At 44.6% G+C, this 24,151-nt stretch overlaps 1 protein-coding gene across 1 annotated transcript in view; it reads right to left on the bottom strand.

The window, feature by feature from the left end:
• The window catches only part of PRRC2B (proline rich coiled-coil 2B), a 3,584,159-nt gene that overhangs the window by 331,519 nt on the left and 3,228,489 nt on the right, over positions 1-24,151 (bottom strand). Inside the window, exon 31 of the mRNA XM_044058194.1 lies at positions 20,216-20,307. Within this exon, the coding sequence (XP_043914129.1) occupies positions 20,216-20,307 (92 nt within the window). The remainder of the gene's footprint in view (positions 1-20,215; positions 20,308-24,151) is intronic.

Raw genomic sequence — 24,151 nt, 5'->3', positions numbered from 1 at the left:
CACGTCACTTTTATGGCCCACATTCCTGCAGCCACATCAGATGCCCAACACACCCTGAGAGACTGAAAAACTTTGGAATACTGGCCGGACATACGCGAAAGGAAGAAGGATAAATCCACATGTAGAATACTGCAACAATGGAACAGAAGGACATCACCAAAGGAATATCTGCCAAGAAGTGGTCCTTTTTCCTTATTTGGCACCAGGTGGAAAACAGTACAGTTTTGTACCTACCATAAATGTAGATGATAGAGTGTCTTCACTGCTGCAGTCATTACACTTGGGTTATCCTGCCATAAGGCGGTCCCGGAGTCGTCCAGAGTTCCAAAGTCTTGGTCCGGCATCTGTTGCTGTCGCTTCTTCCCTGACGTCAGTGCACCAGGGTTATGTAAGATGCAGCCGACGCCATTTTCTTCAGTTTTTCTTGCCCCAGATGTCAGGTGCCCCCCAAAAGGATAGGCAATACATATTGCTTACAAAACATACACAAGGTAAAAAACATAACCTTTAGTAGCCAGCAAATACACCACATAGAAAGTATAGTGTAGAAAGTTATAGATGTGACCCAGCTAAGAAAGAGGGGAAGGCGGGTGGGTAACCAGGCCTGCAGCAGTGAAGACATTTGAACATCTACATTTACGGTAGGTACAAAACTATATTATGTTCATCGTGTTTCACTGCTGCAGTCATTACACTTGGGAAGAATCCCAAAGCTGAGTCAGGGTGGCTGGTTCTAGAGAGGATTTGGTGTGGCTACGAGGCCCTGCAGCACTGCAGTGGCAAAGCTAGCTCTGGATCTGGAGTAAAGAGGCAAGTGGTAGTGCTTGGTAAAGGTGTGCATTGAACTCCAAGTTGCAACTTCCAAAATGTCCTTGGTAGGTACTCCTCTAAGATAGGCAGTAGAAGTGGCAGTTGCTCTGGTGGAACTTGGTCTAATGTTAGATGGTACAGGCTTGCCATGGTGTATGTAGCAGAACCGGATACAGTGTCCTATCCACTTTGAAATGGTCTGCTTTGAAACAGCCTTTCCCTGTGATCTTGCAGCATAGGATACAAACAATTGCTCAGTTTTCCTGAAAGCTTTTGTTTTGCCCAAGTAGAAGCATAATTGTCTGTGTATGTCCAAGGAATGTAGAATTCTCTCCCCTTTATTCTGGGGGTTTGGATAAAATGTTGGCAAGTGAATAGTTTGGTTAAGAGGCACACTGGATACCACCTTAGGCATAAATGAAGGGTTTGTTCTTAAGGAAACCCTGTCTTGGTGAAAAATGATGAAGGGCTCCACTGCAATTAATGCCTGTAGTTCTGAGACTCTTCGTGCTGAGGTTATTGCCAGTAGCAGAGCAGTTTTCCATGATATATATTTTATTTCTGCTGAATTGGCTGGCTCAAAAGGAGGTAAAGTGAGTTTTTTCAAGACAAAATTGAGGTCCCAAGTAGGTGTTGGTGCTCTCCGGGGCGGTCTTATGTTTTTAGCCTCTCTGAGGTACTGCTTTAGCAATGGATGAGAGAAATTAGAAGGATCTGTGTTGTAATGAGCCTAGATGGCAGAAGCATGGATCTTAATGGATGAGGAGGATAGTCCTTTGTCCAGCATCTCAGTAAAGTATTGTAGTATCTGAGGTATGTTAGGGACAAGAGGGTCAAGGCTTTGAGCCTGGTTCCAGGCACAGAATCTCTTCCACTTTTCTGAATAAGATTTCCTGGTGCTAGGCCTTTTGGCTTCCAAAATGACATCCATAACAGCTTTAGAGAGAGGTGTTGCCTGTTTGGCTAATAAATCTGCCATGCAGCCAGGGATAAGGTTTTGAGCTGACTGTGCAGGATCTGATTGTTTTGTTGAGTCAGAAGGTGTGGAATTTGAGGCAAAATCCAAGGTAGGCCTTGAGCTAAGTTCTTTAAGATTGGGTACCATTGTTGGCATGGCCAGTCTGGAGCAATCAGAATCATCTGTGGTTTTTCTTGTCTGGCTTTTAGGAGAGCCTTCGAAAGGAGAGGCAGAGGAGAGAAGGCATAACCCCCATTTTTGCATTATCATGCTGAAAACTTGTGGATTTAATTTCCACTCGTGAGGATCCATGACATTTCTACTTAGGTCGTCTGCCAGAGTATTTTTCTTTCCTGGCAGGAATTGTGCTTGCAGATAAACTTGATAAGTTAGAGCTTTGTTCCACAAGGTCATGGCTTGTCTGCATAGGGGGTAAGAATGAGTGCCCCCTTGCTTGTTTATGTACCACATTACTGTGGTGTTGTCTGTCTTTAACAATAATTGTCCTGGATGCAGAAGGTCCTTGAAAGTTGTTAGGGCATTTTGTACAGCCAACATCTCTTTTTGATTGATGTGTAGATGCATTTGATCTGTGGTCCATTTGCCCTGAATACATTTTCCTGCCATGTGTGCTCCCCAGGCATAATCCGAAGCATCTGTTGTTAAAGTCTGCCTGGCTGTGGGTAGAGTGAAAAGCTGACCCTTGTTGAGGTGACATGTCTGTGCCCACCATCGAAACTCCTGTTGCAGGCAGGGAATTAGTGGTATTACCATTTTCCAAGCTGTGAGAGTGTTGAGTTCAAACACTTTTTAGGTACCACTGAAATTTCCTCAAATGCAGTCTGGCATATGGAATTAGAAGTATGCAGGATGCCATGAATCCCAAGGCCTGCAGAATTTTTCTTGCAGGGAGTTGGGACTTTGTTGCCATCAATTGAAAATACTGAGTCAGTTGCCCTTGTTTGTCTGGCATGAGATAAGCCATCTGGGCCGTTGTATTTAAGCTGGCACCCAGGAATATTACCTCTTGTAACGGCACTAGTTTTGATTTCTTTTTGTTTACTGTGTACCCTAGGCAACTTAATAACTTTTTTTTACAAACGCCAGATGCTTTAGAAGAATGTCCTTGCTCTCTGCTTGAATCAGGCAGTCGTCCAGGTATGGATATATTTGAATTCCTTTTTGTCTGCAAAATGCAATTACTGGCGCCAGGCACTTTGTGAAGACCCTGGGCGCAGTAGATAAGTCAAAGGGCAGTGCAGAGAATTGGTAGTGCATTGAACCAGCTATGAATCTGAGGTATCTTCTGCAATTTTGTCTGATAGGGGCATGCAGGTATGCCTCTTTGAGGTCCAAAGTAACAAGCCAAGCTGTCTTGCCCAACATGGGAAGGAGCTGCTGTAGTGTCAACATTTTGAATTTTGGAACATCCAGGTAAGTATTTTGAGTGGAAAGGTCTAGAATGGGTCTCCAGGCTTTGTCCTTTCTGGGGACCAGGAAGGAGTCGAGTAAAAACTTTGTCCTTGTTCCTGCTTTGGAACGTTCTGAATAGCTCTCATGTCCATGAGGGCTGTAATTTGTTTTTGTGCCTCTGCCCATTGATTTTGTGGCAGGTCTGGCGTTCCTTTTAGCCTTGGTAAAGTGTGAAAGTGGAACCTGTAACCTTGAGACACAATATTCAGCACCCATTTGTCCTGGGTGATTGTTTGTCAGTTTTGTGAAAAAAGTTTCCCCCCTAAGGGAGCTGCCAACAGGGTAGAGTTTGGCATTGGAAGGGGAAAGTCACTGAGATTGTTTCCTGTAAGGTTGTGACTTGTCCTCACCTCCTTTTGGTATTGAAGCACCCCACTGTCGTGGTCTGTAAGATCCTTGGGACTGAGATTTGCCTCTTGGGCGTCTGTATCTGCCTCTGTGGCCTGTCTGACACTGGAAAGGACCAATTTTTAGTAGGCCAATTTCTGCTAAATCTTGGTGGCTGTACCTGTAAGAAATCCTTTACTGTTTGCATAGATTATGCCTTATCCTCCATTTTCTTAAATACCTCCTCTGCTTTAACACCAAATAAAATATCTTGCTGTAAAGGAACATCTAATAATTTCACTTTAACATGATCTGGTAACGTTTGTTCCTTTAACCAAGCATACCTTTGAATCACAGATCCTGTAACTGCTGCTCTACAAGAAGCTTCTAATGAATCAAAACCACATTGCAAAGTATGTTTTCCCACTTGTTCAGCTACATGCAATAAATCCTGCATTTCCTTAAAATCAGGTTGTTCTGCACATGTACTCATTTTCTGTTTTAACTGAGGCAGTAAATATTGTTGATATTTAAGCATGTGAAACTGGCAATTTAAAGCCCTCACTGCTAAAGTTGCAGAGGTGTAAACCTTCTTCCCAATCTGTCTAATGCTCTGGAATCCCTGTCAGAGGGAACTGGATTTTTAGCTGTGGAGGCTTTTACCCCTTTGGGACCCTGGGAAATAGTTTCTGGGTCAACAGCAGGGTTTTTATAAAGAAATTTGTGAGAGTCAGGGACTCTGTAGTACCTTTCTGGCTTGACTGGAGAAGGGGGTAAAGAATCTAAATTTAAACTGGATTCAGAGAACACATCGTCCACAATATCCAACACTGGCGGAATAGCAAGGGGCCTGTGCTGAGGCAATAAAAGAAAATCTCTGAGCCTTTTCTTGGACTCTGAGTAATCCTGGCCCTCCCAGTGGAAATGCTCCCTCATGGTGTGTAAAGTTTCCCCAAACGAGTAATCCTCAGGAGGAGAAGCTGAAGGAATAGATTCTTCAGCATCAGAGTCCTCATAGGGGGGTAAGGAATATCCCTGGTCTGAAGAGGAGTCAGAATATATAGAAATCTGGTCAGAGGAATCATAGTCTGTATCCTGCCTAGGCCTTTTATCAGGAGGGGGATGGGTACCCCTGATCAGAGTAATTAAGTCTTCGGCCATTTTGAGCATCTGTTTTTTAGGCATGGAGGCCTGTCCAGGTGAATGCTATATTTGCTTCTTTGTCTTTAATGTTGCTTTAGACTTGGCTGTAGATGCAATGATAAGGTGTGTAGGTCTGAAAACACCCTCAGAAGCCAAAGCCTGCTCAGCGGCTCTGGACCCATCTGAAGGGTTAGTCTCTGTAGGCCCAACACTTTGATTATCCGGAGGCCTAGGCAACTCCACGTGGGAGTCGGTTGCGGCCTGCAGCTCTGAGGTAGCGGGTGTCAGGGGCTGCAAAAGCGCCTCAAGTAGAACCGGCGACTGGCCTAGAAGAGGCTTCGTCATCAGTTTTGGGCCTCGGACCTCGGATGCCTCTCTTTATCCTCATCTTTGCGTTTTTTGTGAATTCCGGTCGTCGGTTGCTCCGACGGCATGGTATAATTAAATCTTCAGCCAAAATAATGGCGTGCAAAATCAAACCAATGTTTAATAGTGCGTGTGTTAAATCTAGCACAAAACCAACAACTAGTGACGTCGTGATCTGGGCCTAGGCATGGAATACAGTAAAAATGAAAATCCTTATGAGGTATTTGCTTCCCACAAGAAATACAATAAATTTTCACTGACATCGGGTCTGAGGCAAGAAAAAGTTTCCCCAATGGGGTACTTAGCTTTATTGAAGACTTCGGATCTGAAACTGAATTTGAAATCTCAGGAGTCAGCTGACCGGCACTTGCAAACTGCTTTTGCTTTGGGCACCGCGCGGCAAGAAAGACGGAAGAAAATGGCATCGGCTGCATCTTATATACCCCTGGCGCATTGACGTCAGGGAAGAAGCGACAGCAACCGACGTCGGACCAAGACTTTGTAACTCTGGCTGACTGCGGGACCGCCTGACGGCAGGATAACCCAAGTGTAATGACTGCAGCAGTGAAACGCGATGAACATCTTGTCCATTTGGCAATGTAAGATTTCCTAGTAGTGGGTTTCCTGGCCTCCTGCAAAACCCATAGCATGTCCTTGGAAAAAAGCTGCCTAAAAGGAATCAAAAGTTGATCACTCACAAGGTCAGGTGAAGAGTTGACAAGTATGGGTGAATCAAAGATCCCTTGTCCTGAGTGAATAAGTCCATCCAGTGAGGTAACTTGCGTCGATGGCCCTTGGTTAATTGCAGAAGAGGGAACCAATGCTGTCTTGGGCAAAAGAAAGTCATTAACAAGATTTTTGGTTTCTCCTGTAAACTTTTCAGCAGGACTTTCTGAATCAAAGGGAAAGGGGGGAATGCATAAAGAAACAGCTCCTTCCATGAAAATGATTGGGCATCCACCTCCCAAGCCTGAGGGTGAGGGACCCTGGCACAGAAAAGAGGAAGTTGTTTGTTCTGAGGGGAGTCAAATAAATCCATCTCTGGAGTACACCACGGGTGAACTAGATCCAGGAATCATATCCCTGTGAAGCATCCACTCGTGGGATGGTGTCATGGATCTGCTTAATGTGTCTGCCACCAAATTCTGAGCAGAGGGAAGGTACACTGCATGCAGTGAGACTTTGTACTGAATAGCCAACTCCCACGCTTTGATTGCTAGGCGACAAAGATAAGATTCTGTACCCCCCCCCCCTGTTTATGTACCAAAGGACTGTAGTATTGTCTGTTAGAATCTTGAGAAGTCCTGGTAGAAGCAGAGGATACAATATCTGTAAGGCTAGAATCAAAGCCTTCATTTCCCCCTGACATGTGCTCTCTCCTCTGAGCAGGTGACTATAGTCCCTGAACCTTTGTGGAAGCAAAGATTGCTCCCAAACCTAAATCTGAGGCATCTGTATAAAGTTCCTGTACTGTTGAGGGATTTGAAGACGTAAACCAGGATTCTGACTGAGTTGCTGCATCCACCACCCTAGCTCTTTTTTCAAGCAAGGAAGAGGAGGAATGACAATCTCCAAGGAATGAGCATGCTAAGACCAGATGGTTTTCAGAACCCCCTGTAATTTCCTCATGTAAAGGTTTGCAAAGGGCAACATGGGGCTGTAGATGCCATGAACCCAAGAAGTTAGAGGAACTCCCTGGCAGTGATGGAAGGAAGAGGTAAAAGAGAATCCATGAAAGCAGAGAGAAAAAGAGCTTTCTCTGAAGGATGAAAAAACATGATTAAATCTGTTCTGAACCTGCACCCCAGAAAAAAGGAGATCCTGACTGGGTGAGAAAGTAGATTTTTTGAAATTTACTGTGAACCCCAAGCCTTAGAAGAAAGGGAATAGCTACATACAGGTGTTGGAGCAGAAGATCTGGACTGTTGGCCAGAAAAAGCAGGTCGTCCAGGTAAGGGTAAACTTGAAGACCTTTCAGTCTTAAGAAAGCAATAGCTGGGGCTAGACACTGTGAAAACCCTTGGAGTAGAAGGACCAAACGGCAAGACAGAGAAATGAATGCGCCAAGAACCCACTGAGAAATGTTAGAATTTCCTGAAGCAAGGGTGAATAGAGATATGCATTAAGCATCCTTTAGATTTGTCGAAGCTAAGAAGGCTTGAGGAGGCACAAGAGGGAGAAGAGACTGTAGGGACAGCATCCTGAAATAAGGCAACACCAGGAAGGTATTCAACTTTGAGAGATCCAGAATGGGTCTCTAAGGAACCTCTTTTTCTTGGAACAAAGAACATCCTGGAATAAAATTCCCTGCCTTGCTGGTCTGAAGGGACTGGTTGAATGGTGTCTTGTAGAGAAAGCTGATCTAGCAGCGGAGGAAACAGATGTAGTTGAGGAATCCCCTGAAAGGAGGAAGAGACTTCCAAGTCATGAAATAGCCACTTTGAATAATAACTATCACCCAAGAGTCCTGAGTGTTCTCCCTTCAGACTGAAAGGGAAACAGGAAGGAGAATAGAAATAAGTATTAAAAGACTTTTTTTCCTCCTGATACTAATTTGGTGTTTCAGGAAAGCCTGAAGAGAGAAAGAAAAAGGGACTTTAAAAAAAGTCTTTTAATTCTAATTTGAGGAGAAAAAAGAAGTTATGTACCTACCATAACGTTCCATGTTCGTTGTCTTCATCTCGCCTTTCTTCTTGCTGGTTGGGATCGGAGCAGACGATCGGCGGCTCCAACTTGGCCATTTCAATAGCTCGAGAGCTGTTTACTGGCTCGAGGCTACCTCTTATCCCATAACGCCTAGCGATAGCTACCCAGATCTTGTTTGAAATAGCTAACTGCAGACATAACATAATAAATCAGTCAAGAACCAGTTGACTATACCTGCCATATTCTCTTAAGTCAAAAGGACACAAGAGAAAACACAGCCAGTGAAACAAAACAAAAATCTCCTCTCGATCCACTAGGACAGGGGGATGGAGGGTGGGACGCAAGAAGGAAGGCGAGATGAAGACAACTAACATGGAACGCTATGGTAGGTACATAACTTGTTTCTGTTAAGTTGTCTATCTGGCCTTCATTCTTGCAGGTTGGGACAGTGTCCCTAGCACCTAAAAACCTGGGTGGCTCAGTGGAACAGACTCTTCAGAACAGTGGTCCCAAAGTCGGCTCTGCTCCTGGAGACCACATCCAACTTGTAATGAGAAATAAAGGTATGAGGGTTTGCCCATGTGGCAGCTGCACAGATAGAATCCATGGGCAACCTGGATTGGAAGGCTACAGAGGTGGCCAAGGCCCTAGTAGAATGACCTTTCGGTTTAATAGGTAGCTCTTTGTTCCTTAACTGATAAATGAAAGAAATAGTGTGTGACAACCATCTGGACAAGGTTACCTTGGAAACTGGGAGACCTTGTTTGCCCAAGGCGTAAGAGAGAAATATTTGGTCCGATTTTCCTTACGTCTTTAGTTCTGTGCAAGTAAAAATGCAACTGCCTATGAACATCCGATTGGTGTAGTTTGTATTCTGCCTTGTTAGTATGATTAGGGAAAAACACAGGAAGATCTATAGATTGGTTTAAGTTACTTTCTGAGCAAACCTTAGGGAGAAACGAGGGATTAGTTCTCAGAGCAAACCTGTCCTTATTAAAAACCAAGTAAGGAGGACGAACACATAGCACCTGAAGTTTGGAGACATGTCTGGCTGAAGTAATAGCTACAAGAAAGAGTGTCTTCCAAGATAGGAACTTGATAGAGCAGGAAGCTGATGGTTCAAAAGGGGGCAGAATTAAGGAGGTTAGGACTAAAATTAAGGTCCCAAGGAGGAAGGGGATCTCTCACTGGAGGCCTGAGAGGAGTTGCCCCTCTCAAAAAAGCTTTACATAGCTTATGAGACAATGTTAAAGTTTGAAAAACCAACATGAAAGTTGGAAATGGCAGCCATTTGTACCCTGATCGTAGAAGCAGCAGACCCAGAATGAAACAGTAGAGCTAAGATTTCGTGTACTGGGGCTGAAAAGGGATCCACGTTCCTAGTATTTGCCCAACAAGAAAAACGTTTCCATTTGCTAGCATAAGTTTTCCTCGTTGTAGACTTGTGAGAGGACACGATAATGTCACAAACTGCTGGGGAAATGCTGGGAAGCCTGGCTAAGGTTGGAAGTGAAGCAACCAAGCTGTAAGCTGGAGAGTTTTTAGGGACTGATGCAACCCGCCTGACTGATGAACCAGGAGGTCTGGAATTGGGTCGAGAGTCCAGGGTTGATCGATAAGGTAACGGTGCAGGAACGGAAACCATATCTGTCGAGGCCAGTAGGGAGCAATGAGGATCATTTTGCAAACCAATTATATTGCTTTCTGTATAAGTTTGGGTATCAAAGGGAATGGAGGAAAAGCATAAAGAAGTCCCTGGGGCCAATCGTTGACTAGAGCGTCTCTGGGTGTGTGACCCGGAAGTGGAAGAAGGGAGAAATAGTTGCTGTATTTGCTGTTGAAGGGGATGGCAAAGAGACTGCAGCAAGGCTGTCCCCATTTGTGAAAAACAAGATTCGCAATTTCCTGATTCAGAGATCACTCATGAGGCATTAGAATAGCTCTGCTGAGCCTGTCTGCTATGACGTTGGATCTCCCAGGGATGTGTGTCGCAATCAGAAAACGTTGGGAGGAAATCGCCCACTGGAGTGCTTCTCGACACAGAGGGTAGGACCTGGTTCCGCCCAGTTTGTTGACGTACCACACCACTGACATGTTGTCCGTTTGAATAGCAATGGTCCCAGGAGGAAGAGAGTCTTGAAGGGCTTGCAACGCCAGGAGCACGGCTCTCATCTCCAGGACATTTATATGCAGATGGTACTCGTGAGGTTGCCACGTGCCTTGGACTGTCCTGCCCAGATAATGCCCCCCTCACCCTATCAGGGAGGCGTCTGTCATCACTGTGGCTACCGGAGGGGGTTGTATGAAAGGTCTGCCCTGAGTAACTAGTGGGGAGACCATCCACCAAGAAAGATGTCTTTTGCAAGCATCCGTGATCATGATTCTTGTGTGTCATGGGTAGCTCTTGGAAAGACCACTGCATGAACAGAAGCCACTGAAGAATCCTCATATGAAAGCACGCCAGTGGAATTAAGAGAATGGCTGCTGCCATGGAACCCACAGTTTGAAGGACATACCTGACTTGGATCCTTTTGCTCTGCATCAGAACCTGTACCTGCTGACGAATTGTGGACACCCTTTCTGATGGTAGCCTTGCAAACATATCCCTTGTGTCTAAGTCTGCTCCTATATAAGAGATAGATTGACAGGGCAACAAGGCAGATTTTTCGAAATTTATTGCGATGACGAGCTGTGAGCAGATTGTGATTGTGTAGTCACGTGCTTGTATGAGTTGATGCCTGGTGGTAGTAGTAAGGACCAGTCGTCTAGATAAGGAAACATCTGGAATCCTTGATGCCTCAGGTGAGCCGTGAACACCCTGGGGGCTGTGGTGAGACCAAGGGGCAGAGCTCTGAACTGATAATGGCTGGCCCCCAGCCGGAAGTGAAGATTATCTCCTGGAGCGCCTGTCCATCTTTATATGGTAGTACGCATCCTGAAGATCTATAGAGCACATCCAATTGTCCTGACCCAGAAAGGGTAGAATGGACTGTAGTGTGACCACCCGAAACTTCGTTCTTTGGACAGACCTGTTTAGTTTGCTGAGGATCCAGAATCGGTCTCCAGTTCCCTGTCTTTTTTGGTACTAAAAAGAACCTTGAGTAAGTTCCGGATTTGTGCTGGTCTGCTGGGACTTCCTGGATGGCTCTTGTTTCTAGCAGTTTTGAAATTTCTATTACTGCCTGCTCCCTCAGATTGGGTGGAACATCTGGGAGGGTCTTTCTTGACCGTAAAGGGGGTTGAAGGAAAGGAATTTTGTAACCTCCAGATATAACGGACTGTACCCATCTGTCTTGTGTTAAACTTCGCCAGGCTCTTGGGTACAGCGAATGTCTTCCCCCGACTGACTCCAGAGATGAGCAGCCAGGCAACCCCTCAGGGATGCTGAAAGGGCTCATCAGAGAAGGATTCCCTGTTGCCCTGGTTCTGCGGACCCCCTCTGCCACTGGAAGAAAAATCACTACGTGTGTCAGGCAAGGATCCCTGAGATTTACGGAACCACATCTTACCACTCTTCTGACCTTTGGGGTAGGGTCTAGAGGGAGTGGAAAAATGGACTCTCAGGGCACAGAGAGTCTTGCCTGCTTGCTCATACCTAGTCAAAGTGTCTTTCACATGTGGTCCAAAAAGAAAGGAACCATCAAAGGGAGTGTTGGTGAAGGACGCTCAAAAGGGTTCTGCAAAGTTACACAGCCGCATCCGGGCATGCCTCCTAAGGGCCACCCAGGTACCAGCGGCTCTACTCGCCCCATCGGCTGCATAGGAAATGAGCCTCATGGAGGAGTTAACAGAATTAAGCGTCGCAAGCTGGGAAGCTACCTTGGCTTGTGCTCCCTCAGCTGCTGGATCTTGGAGGGCATCTCTGAGCTCTTTAAGGAGATCCCTTTGAAGTTAGGTAAAATGACACAGGTAGTTCAGTGACCTCAGAGAAGGTCGATGAAGCGAACATTCGCTTCCCCTATCTGTCCATCGTCCTAGACTCCTTGTTAGGGGGATGGACAAATGAAGAGGTTTCCGCTAACTCTTTTTTGGTGGCTGCTGCTACCACCACAGCATCAACAGGGACACCTTTCGAAAGGAACTGCTTATCCTGGGGTGCTGTAATAAATTTACTAGGTCTCCTCGGTGTTGGTTCCACTGTATCCAGAGCTGACCAAGCCTTTCGAGCCACCACTGTCATAAGTGGATCGAAAAGCGGAGACACCCAGGAGGTGGTAGGTCAGGCACCGAAGGCATCCAGAAATACACACTTCCTCAGAAAGGAGTAAGGGATTCTAGTTCCCCCTCTGCTTGAGCATTTCCAGGATGTCTGAGAAGAAAACATCTTCAGAGGGGGATCTCAGGGACCCTTCCAATTCATCTAAGTCTGTATCAGGAGTGACAGACTCAGGGGAGTCAATGTGCTTCCTCCTGCATTTCTTCTTATGAGGGGGCTCCTCAGATATCAGCGGAGGCCTCGGAAGAAGAGGAAACACCTAATGGGGTGTCCTGGAGCATCGGTTCCCCACGCTTGGGGTCTGGAGGAGGAGCAGAGGTTGGCACAGGCACTACAGGGGACGGAGCTGGTGGGGCTGATAGTGGAGCTGACTCAGTGGCCAGCACACTCTGCATGACATTGAAGGCGTCCCTGCGACGATGCAGAGAAAGCTCCGGTTCTGAAGAAATAGGAATCTTTCTCCGCACAGAGGGAGATGGCTCCGAGGCCGATGCAGGAGCCAAGCTACCTGTGCCGAAGCTCCGAGAGGGAAAATGGGGTCGGACAAGGGTCCGATGCCACTCACCCCCTCGGAGCCGATGAGGGAGCCCCGGCACCCAGATCCCTCGATGGACGGCACCACCGAGGGAATCGGAGCCGACGTCGTAACCGAAGGAGATAGAGTTATCGGAGCCGACTGTTCCACTACTTGAACCCCAACGAACTCCGGCTCAGAACTCACTGGAGTTGGAGGAGGAACATCAAGAGAAGTGGACGGAGCAGATACCTGTTGGGGAGGGCTGGACAACATCTTGGTTAGTGCCTGCGACTTTAGCAACCTACTGACCACTCTCTCCACATTGTGATCCGACAGTCTAAAGGATCGAGAGGAGTGAGAAGAACGGTGACTACGCTCGGTCTGAAGTAAAGGAGACCGAGGAGCCGTATGCACAGATTCTAGAGAAGGGGACCTCAGCCTCTTGTGGCTCCCTGACGGCTCCAAAGCCTCTGATGGAGCCAACGGGGAGATGGTCTTGTCGGTGCCAGCCGGAACCGACATGGAAGGCAAAACCTGAACCGAAGACGGCTCCGAACTTGGAGCAGACAGCTTGGTGGGTTTAGGGGATTTCACAGGCTGTGAGCTCTTGGCCGGTGAATCCTGGGGTTTTAAAAGATCCCCTAAGAATAAGCTTATTCTTATGCTCCTGCAGGACTCTTGGACTAAAGGCATGGCAGATACAAGAGTCCTGCAGGTGCACAGCACCTAAACAATAGACGCAAGAAGTGTGCCCATCTGTCAGAGACATTTTCTGACAGCATGAGTCACACTTCTTGAACCCAGAAACCTTGAGATTCCTTTGACATCCTTGAAAGTAGAAGGAAAAAAGAATTATAATAATAACAACCAGAAGCAATATACAGTCTTTTTTTTTTTTTTTTTTTGTAAGATAATAGGAAAGCCTCTAACTTAAATGGCTAGCCTACGAGAGAAAGGTAGAAGGAAAAGCCTCTAACTTAAACGGCTAACCTGACAAGAGGAGGTAGGGGGGAGGGGGAAGGGAGAACTCTCTAAGTTAAACAAGTTCTACAAGAAAAAGAAGGGATACTACAAGCTAAACTATTAACTATGACAAAACAAGACTATCATTAATAATAAAATACTGGAAGGGTTGTATTCTAATGAAGAAAGTTATACAAAAAAGTTTATACGAGCCTGAGCCAGAAAAAAGACACCTCACAGCTGAAGTGGCAAACGAGATCTGGGTAGCTATCGCTAGACATTATGGGATAAGGGGTAGCCTCGAGCCAGTAAACAGCTCTTGAGCTATTGAAGATGGCAGAGTCGGAGCCGATGATCAGCTCACGATCCCTACCAGCAAGAACAAAGGCGAGATAGACAACTTAACATGCAAAGTTTCTGACAATGGGGTTTCCTGAACCAAACAAATTTAGAGCCCTTTTGATCCTTACTCAAGGACTTCTGAGAGCTCTTCTGAGAGCTCTTAAATCTGGCATCTGCTAAAGACTGCTTCTTGCCTTCCTATTTGCACTTCGAAAGCTTTTCCTTCACTGTAGACCTGAAAACTGTCAAATCAAAGGGGATGTTAACGAGGGATACCTTTAAGCTGCCTGCAAAATCAAAAAGGCAAAGTCTGGTGTGATGCTGCATGGCGATGCCTGTACCTTCCTCTCTAGTAGCTCCATTGGCTGCACTATGAAGCAGGTGCATGGAGAAACTTGTGATGTTTAACATCATTCTCAGTGTTGTTGTTAGCTGCGCCCCTCCCCCCTCATAACCAAGGTGTAAGTGCACACCACCATTCTATCACCCTAGATTCTTTAACATAGGAATGGACAACAGAGGTAGTCCTCTGTGAGTTCCCTTTTATGTCCACACTAATCACCAGGGGACCTTTTGATTAATACAGACCATCTTTAGGAGCATCAGGTTTGTGGGGTATCACTTAGGCAGAGTCGTGTTCCTCACGTGCCCTTCTGGCAACTAGCACTTTAAGATGATTGGCAAGAAAGACCACTCAAGAGGAAGAGGGAGGCAAAGTCCTCTAATACTAATTCAGGTTTCACAGTAAACTGCATACCAAATTGACTAAGGGATCAACAAAAAGCCATTAATCGACCATAGTCTCATTCTACACGAAACATTTATCACCCAAAAAGTGGGCATTGCACTTCACTGAAAGCTCACTTGGTCGAAAATGGAATATAGCCCCTGCCCCACTGCAGTGCAACCCTGGAGTAAGAATATTAAGTAAGGGGGGGGGGCACAGCCCCCCACAATTTTAATGTATTCACTGTTATAAGAAGGTAGATCCATTAGAAATGCATTGATATATATATATATATATATATATATATATATATAGTAAAAACTATTAGCATAATGTGGGGGCTACGCTCCCCACACCTCCCAATGTGAGGGGGGGGTGTGCCCCCACTCCCCCCCTTATTTAATATTCTCACTCCAAAGTTGCACTGCAGTGGGGCAGGGGCTATATTCCATTTTCAACCAAATTCCATTTCAGAAAATCAGAAACTGAGCTCTCAGAGTCAGAATCAGAAACCTGAGGAGAAAGACATGCATGTCCTTTCATCTTCTTGTCCAGATTCAGAATCTTTAATCTCTTCAGGAAGAGGTTATCCCTCAATTATACCAGAAACACCTTTATAAAGAAGTAAAATAGCCCAAATGAAACCCTGAACCAGACATAGTAAATTACTCCTGCCCAAAGACATCTGAGTAGGAACAGATACAGGTTTAGTTTTCTGTATCGTTGACAAGAAAAATGGGGCCAATGGTGTCATTAAAGGCATCAGCAGCTTCCCCAGGGGTGGGGACAACATTCCAGTAAGACACGGAAGCCTTCCCCTGCTCCCTCTCCCAGGACTGACAAAAGAGTGGCTACTCTCTTGCCCTCTGAGGAAATCCCAAAAGTTGCAGAGGACATGGCTAACCCCCAGTCCACAGTGGCTGCAGGTGTTGCTCCACAGGGGTCAGAGGTAAAACAGGAGTGGTCTGAGAACAATTAATGATCAAAGCAGCGTCAGCAACCTGCGGCTGAGGCAAATTGCTAGCCTGCTGTGGTGGCAAAGGCTGTTTGCTTAACTTCGTCTTTGTGTGCCTGGAAGGACCAACTGACTATGGGACCAACAGTTTATGGTGGTTCTTTCCCAGGAAAAACAAGCAGCAAAAGCCGGTAAAAACTTAGCCTTTAAAAGTTATGTTATTGACAGAAACGCACAGTAAAAAGCATTAAAGCATTCTGCCAGCCCCCCAATGCAAAATAAACAATTTCTTCACACACGCACAAAAAATGGTTTAAATACTTTTTTATTTATTATTTTACACTTGTTGACCGGGCTAGTCTAGCTGGATATATGTCCATTTTCAGTAGAGGCCCGGGGAGGAAAGCTCCACGTTAAAACAGACTAGACACACAAAGTATTAAGTAATAAGTTACAGAACATTAAACTTCAAATGCAGATAGGTTGCTAGACAAAAACAGGTGATTAAGGTAATTTAGCAAACATTGATGGAACAGAAGAATAGCACAAAAATAAGATAAGGTAATACTTAGTTTTTTTTTTTTTTTTTTTTTTTTTTAGTGAATGCTGTGGGAAGAAAGTCTTCTGTAGAATACGGGAGATCAGGTAGTTGAAAACAGGATTGGAAGAGTAAGTGGAGGGGGGAGAAACTCAGGAGAGAAAAAGAAGTAAATTACATCTTAGGTGTATATGAGCAACTTGAGCATCTAGATGGTAGAGAAGTGACAATAGAGTGAGTAAGAAACTTGGGAAGACTGATTGTGATTGAAATAGACAGAGCTAGTCTTAGTCTGGGTTTGAACAGGGACATAGCCAATGTTTTTTAAGGTATTGTTTTAGTTTCTTTTTGAAGAGAGTAGTTGAAGATAGTGATGTGAGTTCACTGGGAAGTAGGTTCCAACTTTTCCCCACAGTATTAGAGAAAAGGGAATCTCCTGCTTTGTTGTTGGGTTTATGTATGGATACCAGAAGTTTATTGGCTGAGCGTAGGTTTGTAAGATTCTTATATGGGCAGATTAGACTAGTGAGAATTGGTATGTTTTCTGGGTGGTAAAGGGTTTTATGTGCAATATTCAGTTGATGAAATAAAATTTGATTGTGGAATTCAAGCCAACCAAGCTGTTTCAGATTTAGGCAGTGGTGTGTTCTAAAAGGGGTGCTGGTAGCAAATCTGGCAATATTATTGTAAGAGACTGACAGCTTGTGGAGGTTGCATTTGGATAGATTTGTATATACAGGAGAGGCATAAAAGAGAGTAGAGATAAGGTGGGTTTGGGCAATAGTAGTTCTAGCGATGGGAGTAAGGAAGGGCTTTATTTTGTAGAGGGAGCCATGTTTTCGGTTTACTGATTTGACTGTGATGTTGATGTGCATATCATAGTTAAGGCTGTGGTCAATAGTTACTCCTAAGAGTTTAGTAGTAGTGTCAGGAGATATGACTGTACCATTTTTAGATTTGATAGTGAAGTTAAGTGGGGTGGTCTTTTGTGTAGGAGTAAAGAGCAAGAGTTTAGTCTTTTTGGGGTTAAGGAAGAGACACTGCTGTAGAAACCATTCTTCTACAAGCTCAAAGGTATTTTGGGTGAGGGACTGCAGTTCAGACGGCCCTGTGGCTGAAGATATTAACGTGGAGTCGTCTGCATATTGTATAGTTACAGCTTGGGGAATACTAATAGATCATTTATGAAGATAGAGAACAGAAGAGGGCCTAATATGGATCCTTGGGGTACACCAAGGGTGACAGGTGGGAGGATAGAGTGCTTTCCCATAGCACTGCATGTTGCCTATTGTCTAGACAGGACTTGAACCACTGTAATGCATGAGTATCAAATGAGAGGGACTTGAGAAGATTCAGCAGTAGCTGATGGTTAACCATGTCAAATGCTTTTGAAAGATCAATAAAGATAGCAGAGGACAGGGTATTATTGTTGCGATTTTTGTTGATGTGGTCAGAGAAAGAAAGGAGGGCAGAAGTGGTGCTATGGAAAGGTCGAAAGCCATGCTGGGAGCTGGCTAATAGGTTATTTTGAAGAAGATGGTCTAATAGTTGACGGTGGATGCATTTTTCCATGATTTTTGCTATTGGAGAGAGGAGGGCAATTGGACTGAAGTTTGAAAGTTCTGATGAGTTGCCACCTTTATGCAGTGGGATGATATGTGAAACTTTCCAGATGGCTGGGATAGTACCTTCAATAATGGTTCTATTTATAAGGATAGAGATTGGGTAGGCAATAACTTCGGCGGCAATTTGAAGGTATTTAGAAGGCAAATGGTCTGCTGAAGGGGTAGAGGGTTTGAGTTTTTGAAGGAAGGTACAGATGAGGGATGTGGGGACAGGGCAGAGTTGGAAAATGGGAGATGAGGTATGTGAGGAGGAGGAGGGCAGATTAGAGGATACATGAGGTAGAGAGTTAGCAAGTGACTGGATGGCTTCAGTAAAGAAGTTAGTGAAGGAGTCAGCAATTTGTTTGAGTGTGTCAAGGGCAATTCCAGATGGGGTTGGAGTTTTAGAATTGCCTGGGTGAATGAGTCTAGTGATACCTGACCAAAATTTATGTGGACTTTGCTGGTTAGTATTTTGAAGTTGGAAGTAGTAGTTTTTCTGGTCAGTTTAAAAGCTGCACAAAAAGCGCTCGTTTAAAAGTACAATACAGTCTTGTGACAGTCCGTAACACAAACTCCTACATTTAAAATACCTTTCCTTAAAAGCAAAGCATTAGTATATATATTTTTTATAATGGGAAGTTTTTTCACAAAGGGAACTTATCTGCCAAGCAAAGGAAGAGCAAAAGGCAACCATCAATTCTTCACAGCCTCATGGGAGTGTACTCTTTGGCAGAAGGAAAGTTCTGAAGGGTTTGGCGCCCATTTTTTTTCCCAATCAGCCTAGCTTGAGCTGATTAACTAGGCACATGGAAAGTGTCATAAAGCTTTGCAAGCTGTTCTATCGTTGGCAGGATATAACCCATACAGCCAAGGCTACTGCAGTAGTTATCAATATGATGACCATCTTACTTGAATTTAGACTTAACAGCCTACAACCATAGATGCTGAGATGCAAAGAAGCAGGAGTAAGGGGGAAGAACAGACCCTGAAGAAGCTTGTGTGTCAACATAAGGGAGACTGACTTTTTTCCATAACGTGAAATACCATTTTACCCTCAGCCAGATCCAAAGACATTACCTTTTTAACTAGATCCATCCGTCTCACAGAAGGGGCAGGGAGTGCTGAAGACATAACTCCTGAAGTGGGGATCCATGTTGAAGACTTAGATCTCAGATAATGGGGAAGATGCAGCGCTGGATTACCAGCTCAGCCACAATCCCAGCTCCAAAGATATTAGGGATGGGCGTGTCAGACTGGAATCTTCTAAATACCATACTTACTGCTTGGTTGGCACAGAGGAGAAAAGTTTCATATCCAGGATCAGCACTGAAGTTACTGGTGCTGAAACCAGCACTAGGGAAGGCATTCGTAAGGGAGATGCTGGACCAGCCCAATACATCTTCAGAACCAAAGCAGATTGGAGGAAATACAATCTCAACCTGTCTTCCAAAAACAGGCCTTCATGTGATCTAAATCTTCATCACGTGTTTCTGTAAGACCTGAAAGAAAACAAGGAGGAGAACTGGAGAGAGGATGAGATGGAATCCAGGATTGTTCCCTTTCTGTACAGGTCTGGCTTAACAGCAGTTTAGGAAACTTGTCCAGTACAAGTATCTGCTCCAAGAACTGAGAAGCTTATGGAGGAGTGTGCGTCACTGTCTATGCGGCAACAGATTCCACTCAAGAGACCTTAGGAGCTGAAAATATCTCACTGTTCACGTCATCTTTTCTTTGGCTCAGAGTCTTTGGATCAGTGTAGAAATGTTTGTTGGAGGATTTCATAGACCTATCGGACAGTGTGTCTGGAGGCAGTAAGCTTTTAATTAACGTATGGTCTGAATGGGCTCAGGGTCCAAAGACCTTGCACATCTGGCAGTCCTTATTGAAGTGCTACAATCCCAAGCACACAACACACATCAGGATTGTCTTGGGGTGGGGGTTTGTGCCCACACGTCTGACATTTTTAAAACGTTTTCTTCCTCCTCTGTCTCCATGGCTGAAACAAGAAAATAGTAGCAGCACAGCAACACAACAACCAAAACACTGAAATGAAAGAATTTACTGCTAACTAGTACAACAAGGAAGAAAATCAGATACTAACTATACTTTAAAGTAATGACAGTGAGGTAGGTCAATGCAGAAAAGGGAAAGAGTAAGTGGGAAAAATGGGATTCTAATAAGAAATAAGTATAAGGACTAAATAAATTCAGTGAAGGAAATAAGACAAGCCTAGCAAGGAGAAATATATGCTGTACGAAGCATTTAAATTAAGTTGGGTCAAAATTTGTGCGTCTGTGCTGTGATGGCAGCAAATGAGATCTGAGGTAATGTTACACACTCGGATATGACAGGAAAAGAATTCTTGAAAGGGCTTGAGGCTGAAGCACTAGCTTTGCCAGGTCAGATCCAACAAGTGTCTTGAATTTCAGGCTGGATGGACAAATGAATATGATCTTCCTACATGATTCAAACATTAACATACAAGACAAGCAACAAAATGCAAAAATGCATAATTCCAGTACTTGCACAAAGACTGAGAATGAGTTCAGCTTGTAAAGAACATTGCTTCTTACATAAAGATCTACCACTTTCTATTGTTGTAAATACATCAGCAATTTTCTCCTTACCTGTATGAATGCTGTGATGACAAAGAACTGCCAGCTGACATGCTGTGTTTGCCATCTGTAAACTGAAACCCTTTCATGTCAATCTGAGATGCCTGATGGAGAAAAATGACAGACTTTTAGGGACTACATTTTTCTTGAAAATGAGCAAAATAGAAATGGAACAACTAATGCGGGCCCATGATGAAAACAATCTTATCAGAAAAGAAACATATTTCCTTTTATTTATTTATTTTTTTTAATACACATTTTTATATATCCCATGGCACCCAATTAAAAAATAAATAAGTTATGTACTCACTATAACATCCCATCTGTGTTGCTGCCTCTCATTTGCTTTTCAACCTATGGGTTTTGGATCAGAGCATTGGATCCGACTCTGCCATATACCAAAGCTGTAGAATCCAACATCTGAACTCCTCCCCTATCCATGATGCCCCTCTCCTCCAAATCCCTCAGATCGAGTGTGCTACAACCTAGCACAACACAAACAAAACACCCAAAGCCAAGAGACACTGCTTAGACTAAAGAAATCACCCAAGCCACGATACACTTCAGGAACTCAAAGGGAAACAGAAGTATCTGTCCAGAAATATTTGTTAGGTCCTTTAAAAGGAAGGAGGGATGGAGGGAGGGAAGGCTAAAGAGCAAATGACAGGCAACAACACAGAAAGAGCATTATGGTCAGTACATAACTTCTTTTTCTGATGCTGTTGCCTTCATTTGCTCTTCAACCTACGGGACAGAGTCCCCACCTACTACAGGAACTTGGGAAGCTCTCAAGGACGGATATTCTGCAGCACAGCTGAACCAAAGGATGCCCTGGACCTGGAGATAATGTCCAGCTTGTAATGGGAAATAAAAGTATGGTGGCTGAACCACGTAGCAGTTGCACAAATTTCATCTATGGGAAGCTTGGCCCAAAAGGCTGAAGTAATACAAACAGATCTGGTGGAATAGGCTTTAATATGAGCAGGAAATGAAATGCAAAGGAGCTAGCTTAACCTTGGAAAATGGTTTACCTCATCTGGACATAGAAAACAATATGAAGAGTTGATCAGATGTCCTTAATGTTTTAGTTCTGTCCAAATAAGAGCATTGTTTTTATATATACATATATATATATATATATATATATATATATATATATATATATTTATACACACACACACACACATCCAGTGTACGGAGAATTTAAAAGTTAGGGAAAGAACATCAGAAGACTGATGACTTGGTTGAAGTTAGCTTCAGAAGTGAACCTGGGCAAAAAGGAAGGATTAATACATAAGGGTAACTCTGTCCTTATGCAAAATAAGACATAGCTGTTTGCAAGACAAGGCCTGTCATTCGGAAACCCTCTTAGATAACATGATGCAAACCAAGAAAATAGTTTTCCAGGTAAGGAACATTAAGTCGACTTTCACTGCAGGTTCAAAAGGAGATGAGACTAAAGCCTGAAGAACTGAGGTGAGGTCTCAAGGAAAGGCAGGATCCTTGACAGGATACAGGCACCCTTCAGGAAGGCCTTGCAAAGTTTAGATGAAGCTAGGGAGAATGAATTCTCCCCTACATGAAAACTGGAAATGGCAGCAAACTGTACCTTAACCGTACAAAACTCACACCAGTATTAAAAAGATTAGCGAATAAGTCCAAAACTGATGTTACTGGGGCAGAGAAGGGGTCTAAATTGTTCTGATGGGCCAAGATAGAGAATGTCTTCCATTTACTGACATAAAGCTATCTTGTGGAATGTTTGTGGGTGGCAACCAAAATTTTTCAAAATGAAAGGAAAGCCCAGGATTTCTACCCCTCATTGGAAGTGGAGAAACCAAGTGGTTAGTTTCAAGCTCAGGAGATCTGGATGGGTGAGTCTCGAGGGATGGGACAAGAGATCTAGAGAGGCCTCCAGAGTTCGATGTGGACAAATCAGATGAGACCAAAGGAAGGGGAATCACACTTGACGAGGACAAAAGAGGGCAATGAGGATGACTTGGCACTTCAATCTCTGTACTTTCTAAATAAATTTGGGTATAAGTGGAAAGGGAGGGAAAGCATAAAGCAGATTGGGGGGCCAAGCATGGACTACAGCATTTCTCTGTGATTGTCCCTGTAGAGGTATTAGGGCAAAAAACTCACAGCACTTGGTGTTGGAAGGAGACACACACAGGTCACAGCAAGACTGACCCCATCTCTGGAAGATTATATTTGCTACTGCAGGATTTAGAGACCATTCATGAGGCGTCAGGATGGTTCTGCTCAGCTTGTCCGCTAGAATGCTCAGCTTCCCCAGAATGTGTGTTGCTACGAGAAAGAGATTTGAAGACATAACCCACTACCACAACCTTATGGTCTCTCGACACAAGGGATAAGATCTGGTTCTTCCTTGCTAGTTGATGTACCAGATTACTGACATGTCTGTCTGAATTGCTGAATTGCAATAGTTCAGGTGGGGAGAGAGTAAGGGAGGGCTTGCAACACGAGCAGCACTACTCTCACCTCCAGAACATTTACATACAAATTGGTCTCGGGGGGGGGGGGGGCATGTACCTTGAACTGTCTGTTCCAGATAGTGCCCCCCACCAAAGTTGGGGAGCGTCCATGGTCCAGTGGCTGACGGGGGAAGAAGGACGAAAGGCCAGCTCTGGAGAAGGTCATCTGACTGCATCCACTAGATGAGAGACTGTTTGCATGCCTGGGAGATCCTGATACGGTTTAGAAGGTAATGCAGAACTGACCAAAGCATGGTTAGGTTCCACTGAAGCACTCATGTGAAGGCAGTCAAGGTTACCAGAGTGATTGTCGCCACCATGGGCCCAAGGCCTGAACAACAAGACTGGCTTGGGGCAAAGGAGTGTCCATAATCTGTCTCAGACTGGAGATTCTGTCGGGAGTAAGAAGTGCTAGGAACCAAGGAGTGCCAAAGAGAGCTCCGATAATGACCATGACTTGAACAGGAACCAGATGGAATTTGTTTAGACTGACAGATATGCCCAACATTTCGGCTAGCTGAAGAAGGTATTCGCTGGCGTGAAGTCGTCGATGCCTGGTGGGAGCAGTTAGGAGCCAATTGTCTAGGTAAGGAAATACCTAGAATCCTTTTTAGTCTGAGGTGAGCTGCTACACCTGCCAAGCACTTGGCTAACACCCTGGGGGCTGTGGTGAGACCAAAGAGCAGTGCTAAGAATTAGTAGTGACTGTCTCCCAGGGTGAAATGGAAGTACCTTGCAGAGGGGGCCTGTTCATTTCGATTTGATAGTACGTGTCCAGAAGGTGTATAGAGCACATCCAATCATCTTTCTGCAGGAAGGGCAGAATGGACTGTAGCATGACCATTCAGAATTCTGAGCTGGGAACTCACTTGATAAGGAGTGTAAGATCCAGAATGGGTCTGAGTTCCCTTGTCATTTTGGGCACTAAAAAGAATCTTGAGTAAAAGCTGCATCAGAGCAGGTCTGGAGGAATGCTTTGGATGATTCTTGAGAGCAGCTTCGTTATCCCTGATGCTGCAACCTCCCACTGATTGGGTAGGACATCGAGCAAGATCTTCCTTGGGAAAGATTTTTGGGGAAAAAAAGAGTATAAAACAGCCTCTGGATATGATCTTTAACACCAAACTATCTTTTGTGATGGCTTCCCAGGCTGAGTGTAGAGACAAACATCCCCCGACTGCTTCCAGAGTAGAGTAGTCGGGCAATTCTTCAGGACCGCTCACTGGGCCTGTCTGAGAAAGAATCTCAAGAACCCTGACTCAAAAGGCCTCCACTGCCACCAAGGTGGTTTTGTTATTATAACCGTTTCCCCCCCTCGGTCTCTGGGAGAAAAGGTCCTCTAGTGAATCCTGGAAAAGACCCTGAGACTTATGGAACCACAACTTCTAACCTCCACTCTGGTTCCTGGAAAAAGACTGCTGTGGGATTGAGAAGGGTATCCAGACGGCAG

Source organism: Protopterus annectens, chromosome 16.part0, assembly GCF_019279795.1.
Source record: "Protopterus annectens isolate FY-2018-M chromosome 16.part0, PAN1.0, whole genome shotgun sequence".
Taxonomy (NCBI): Eukaryota; Metazoa; Chordata; order Ceratodontiformes; family Protopteridae; genus Protopterus; species Protopterus annectens.
This window is presented reverse-complemented; position numbering and strand designations above follow the sequence as displayed.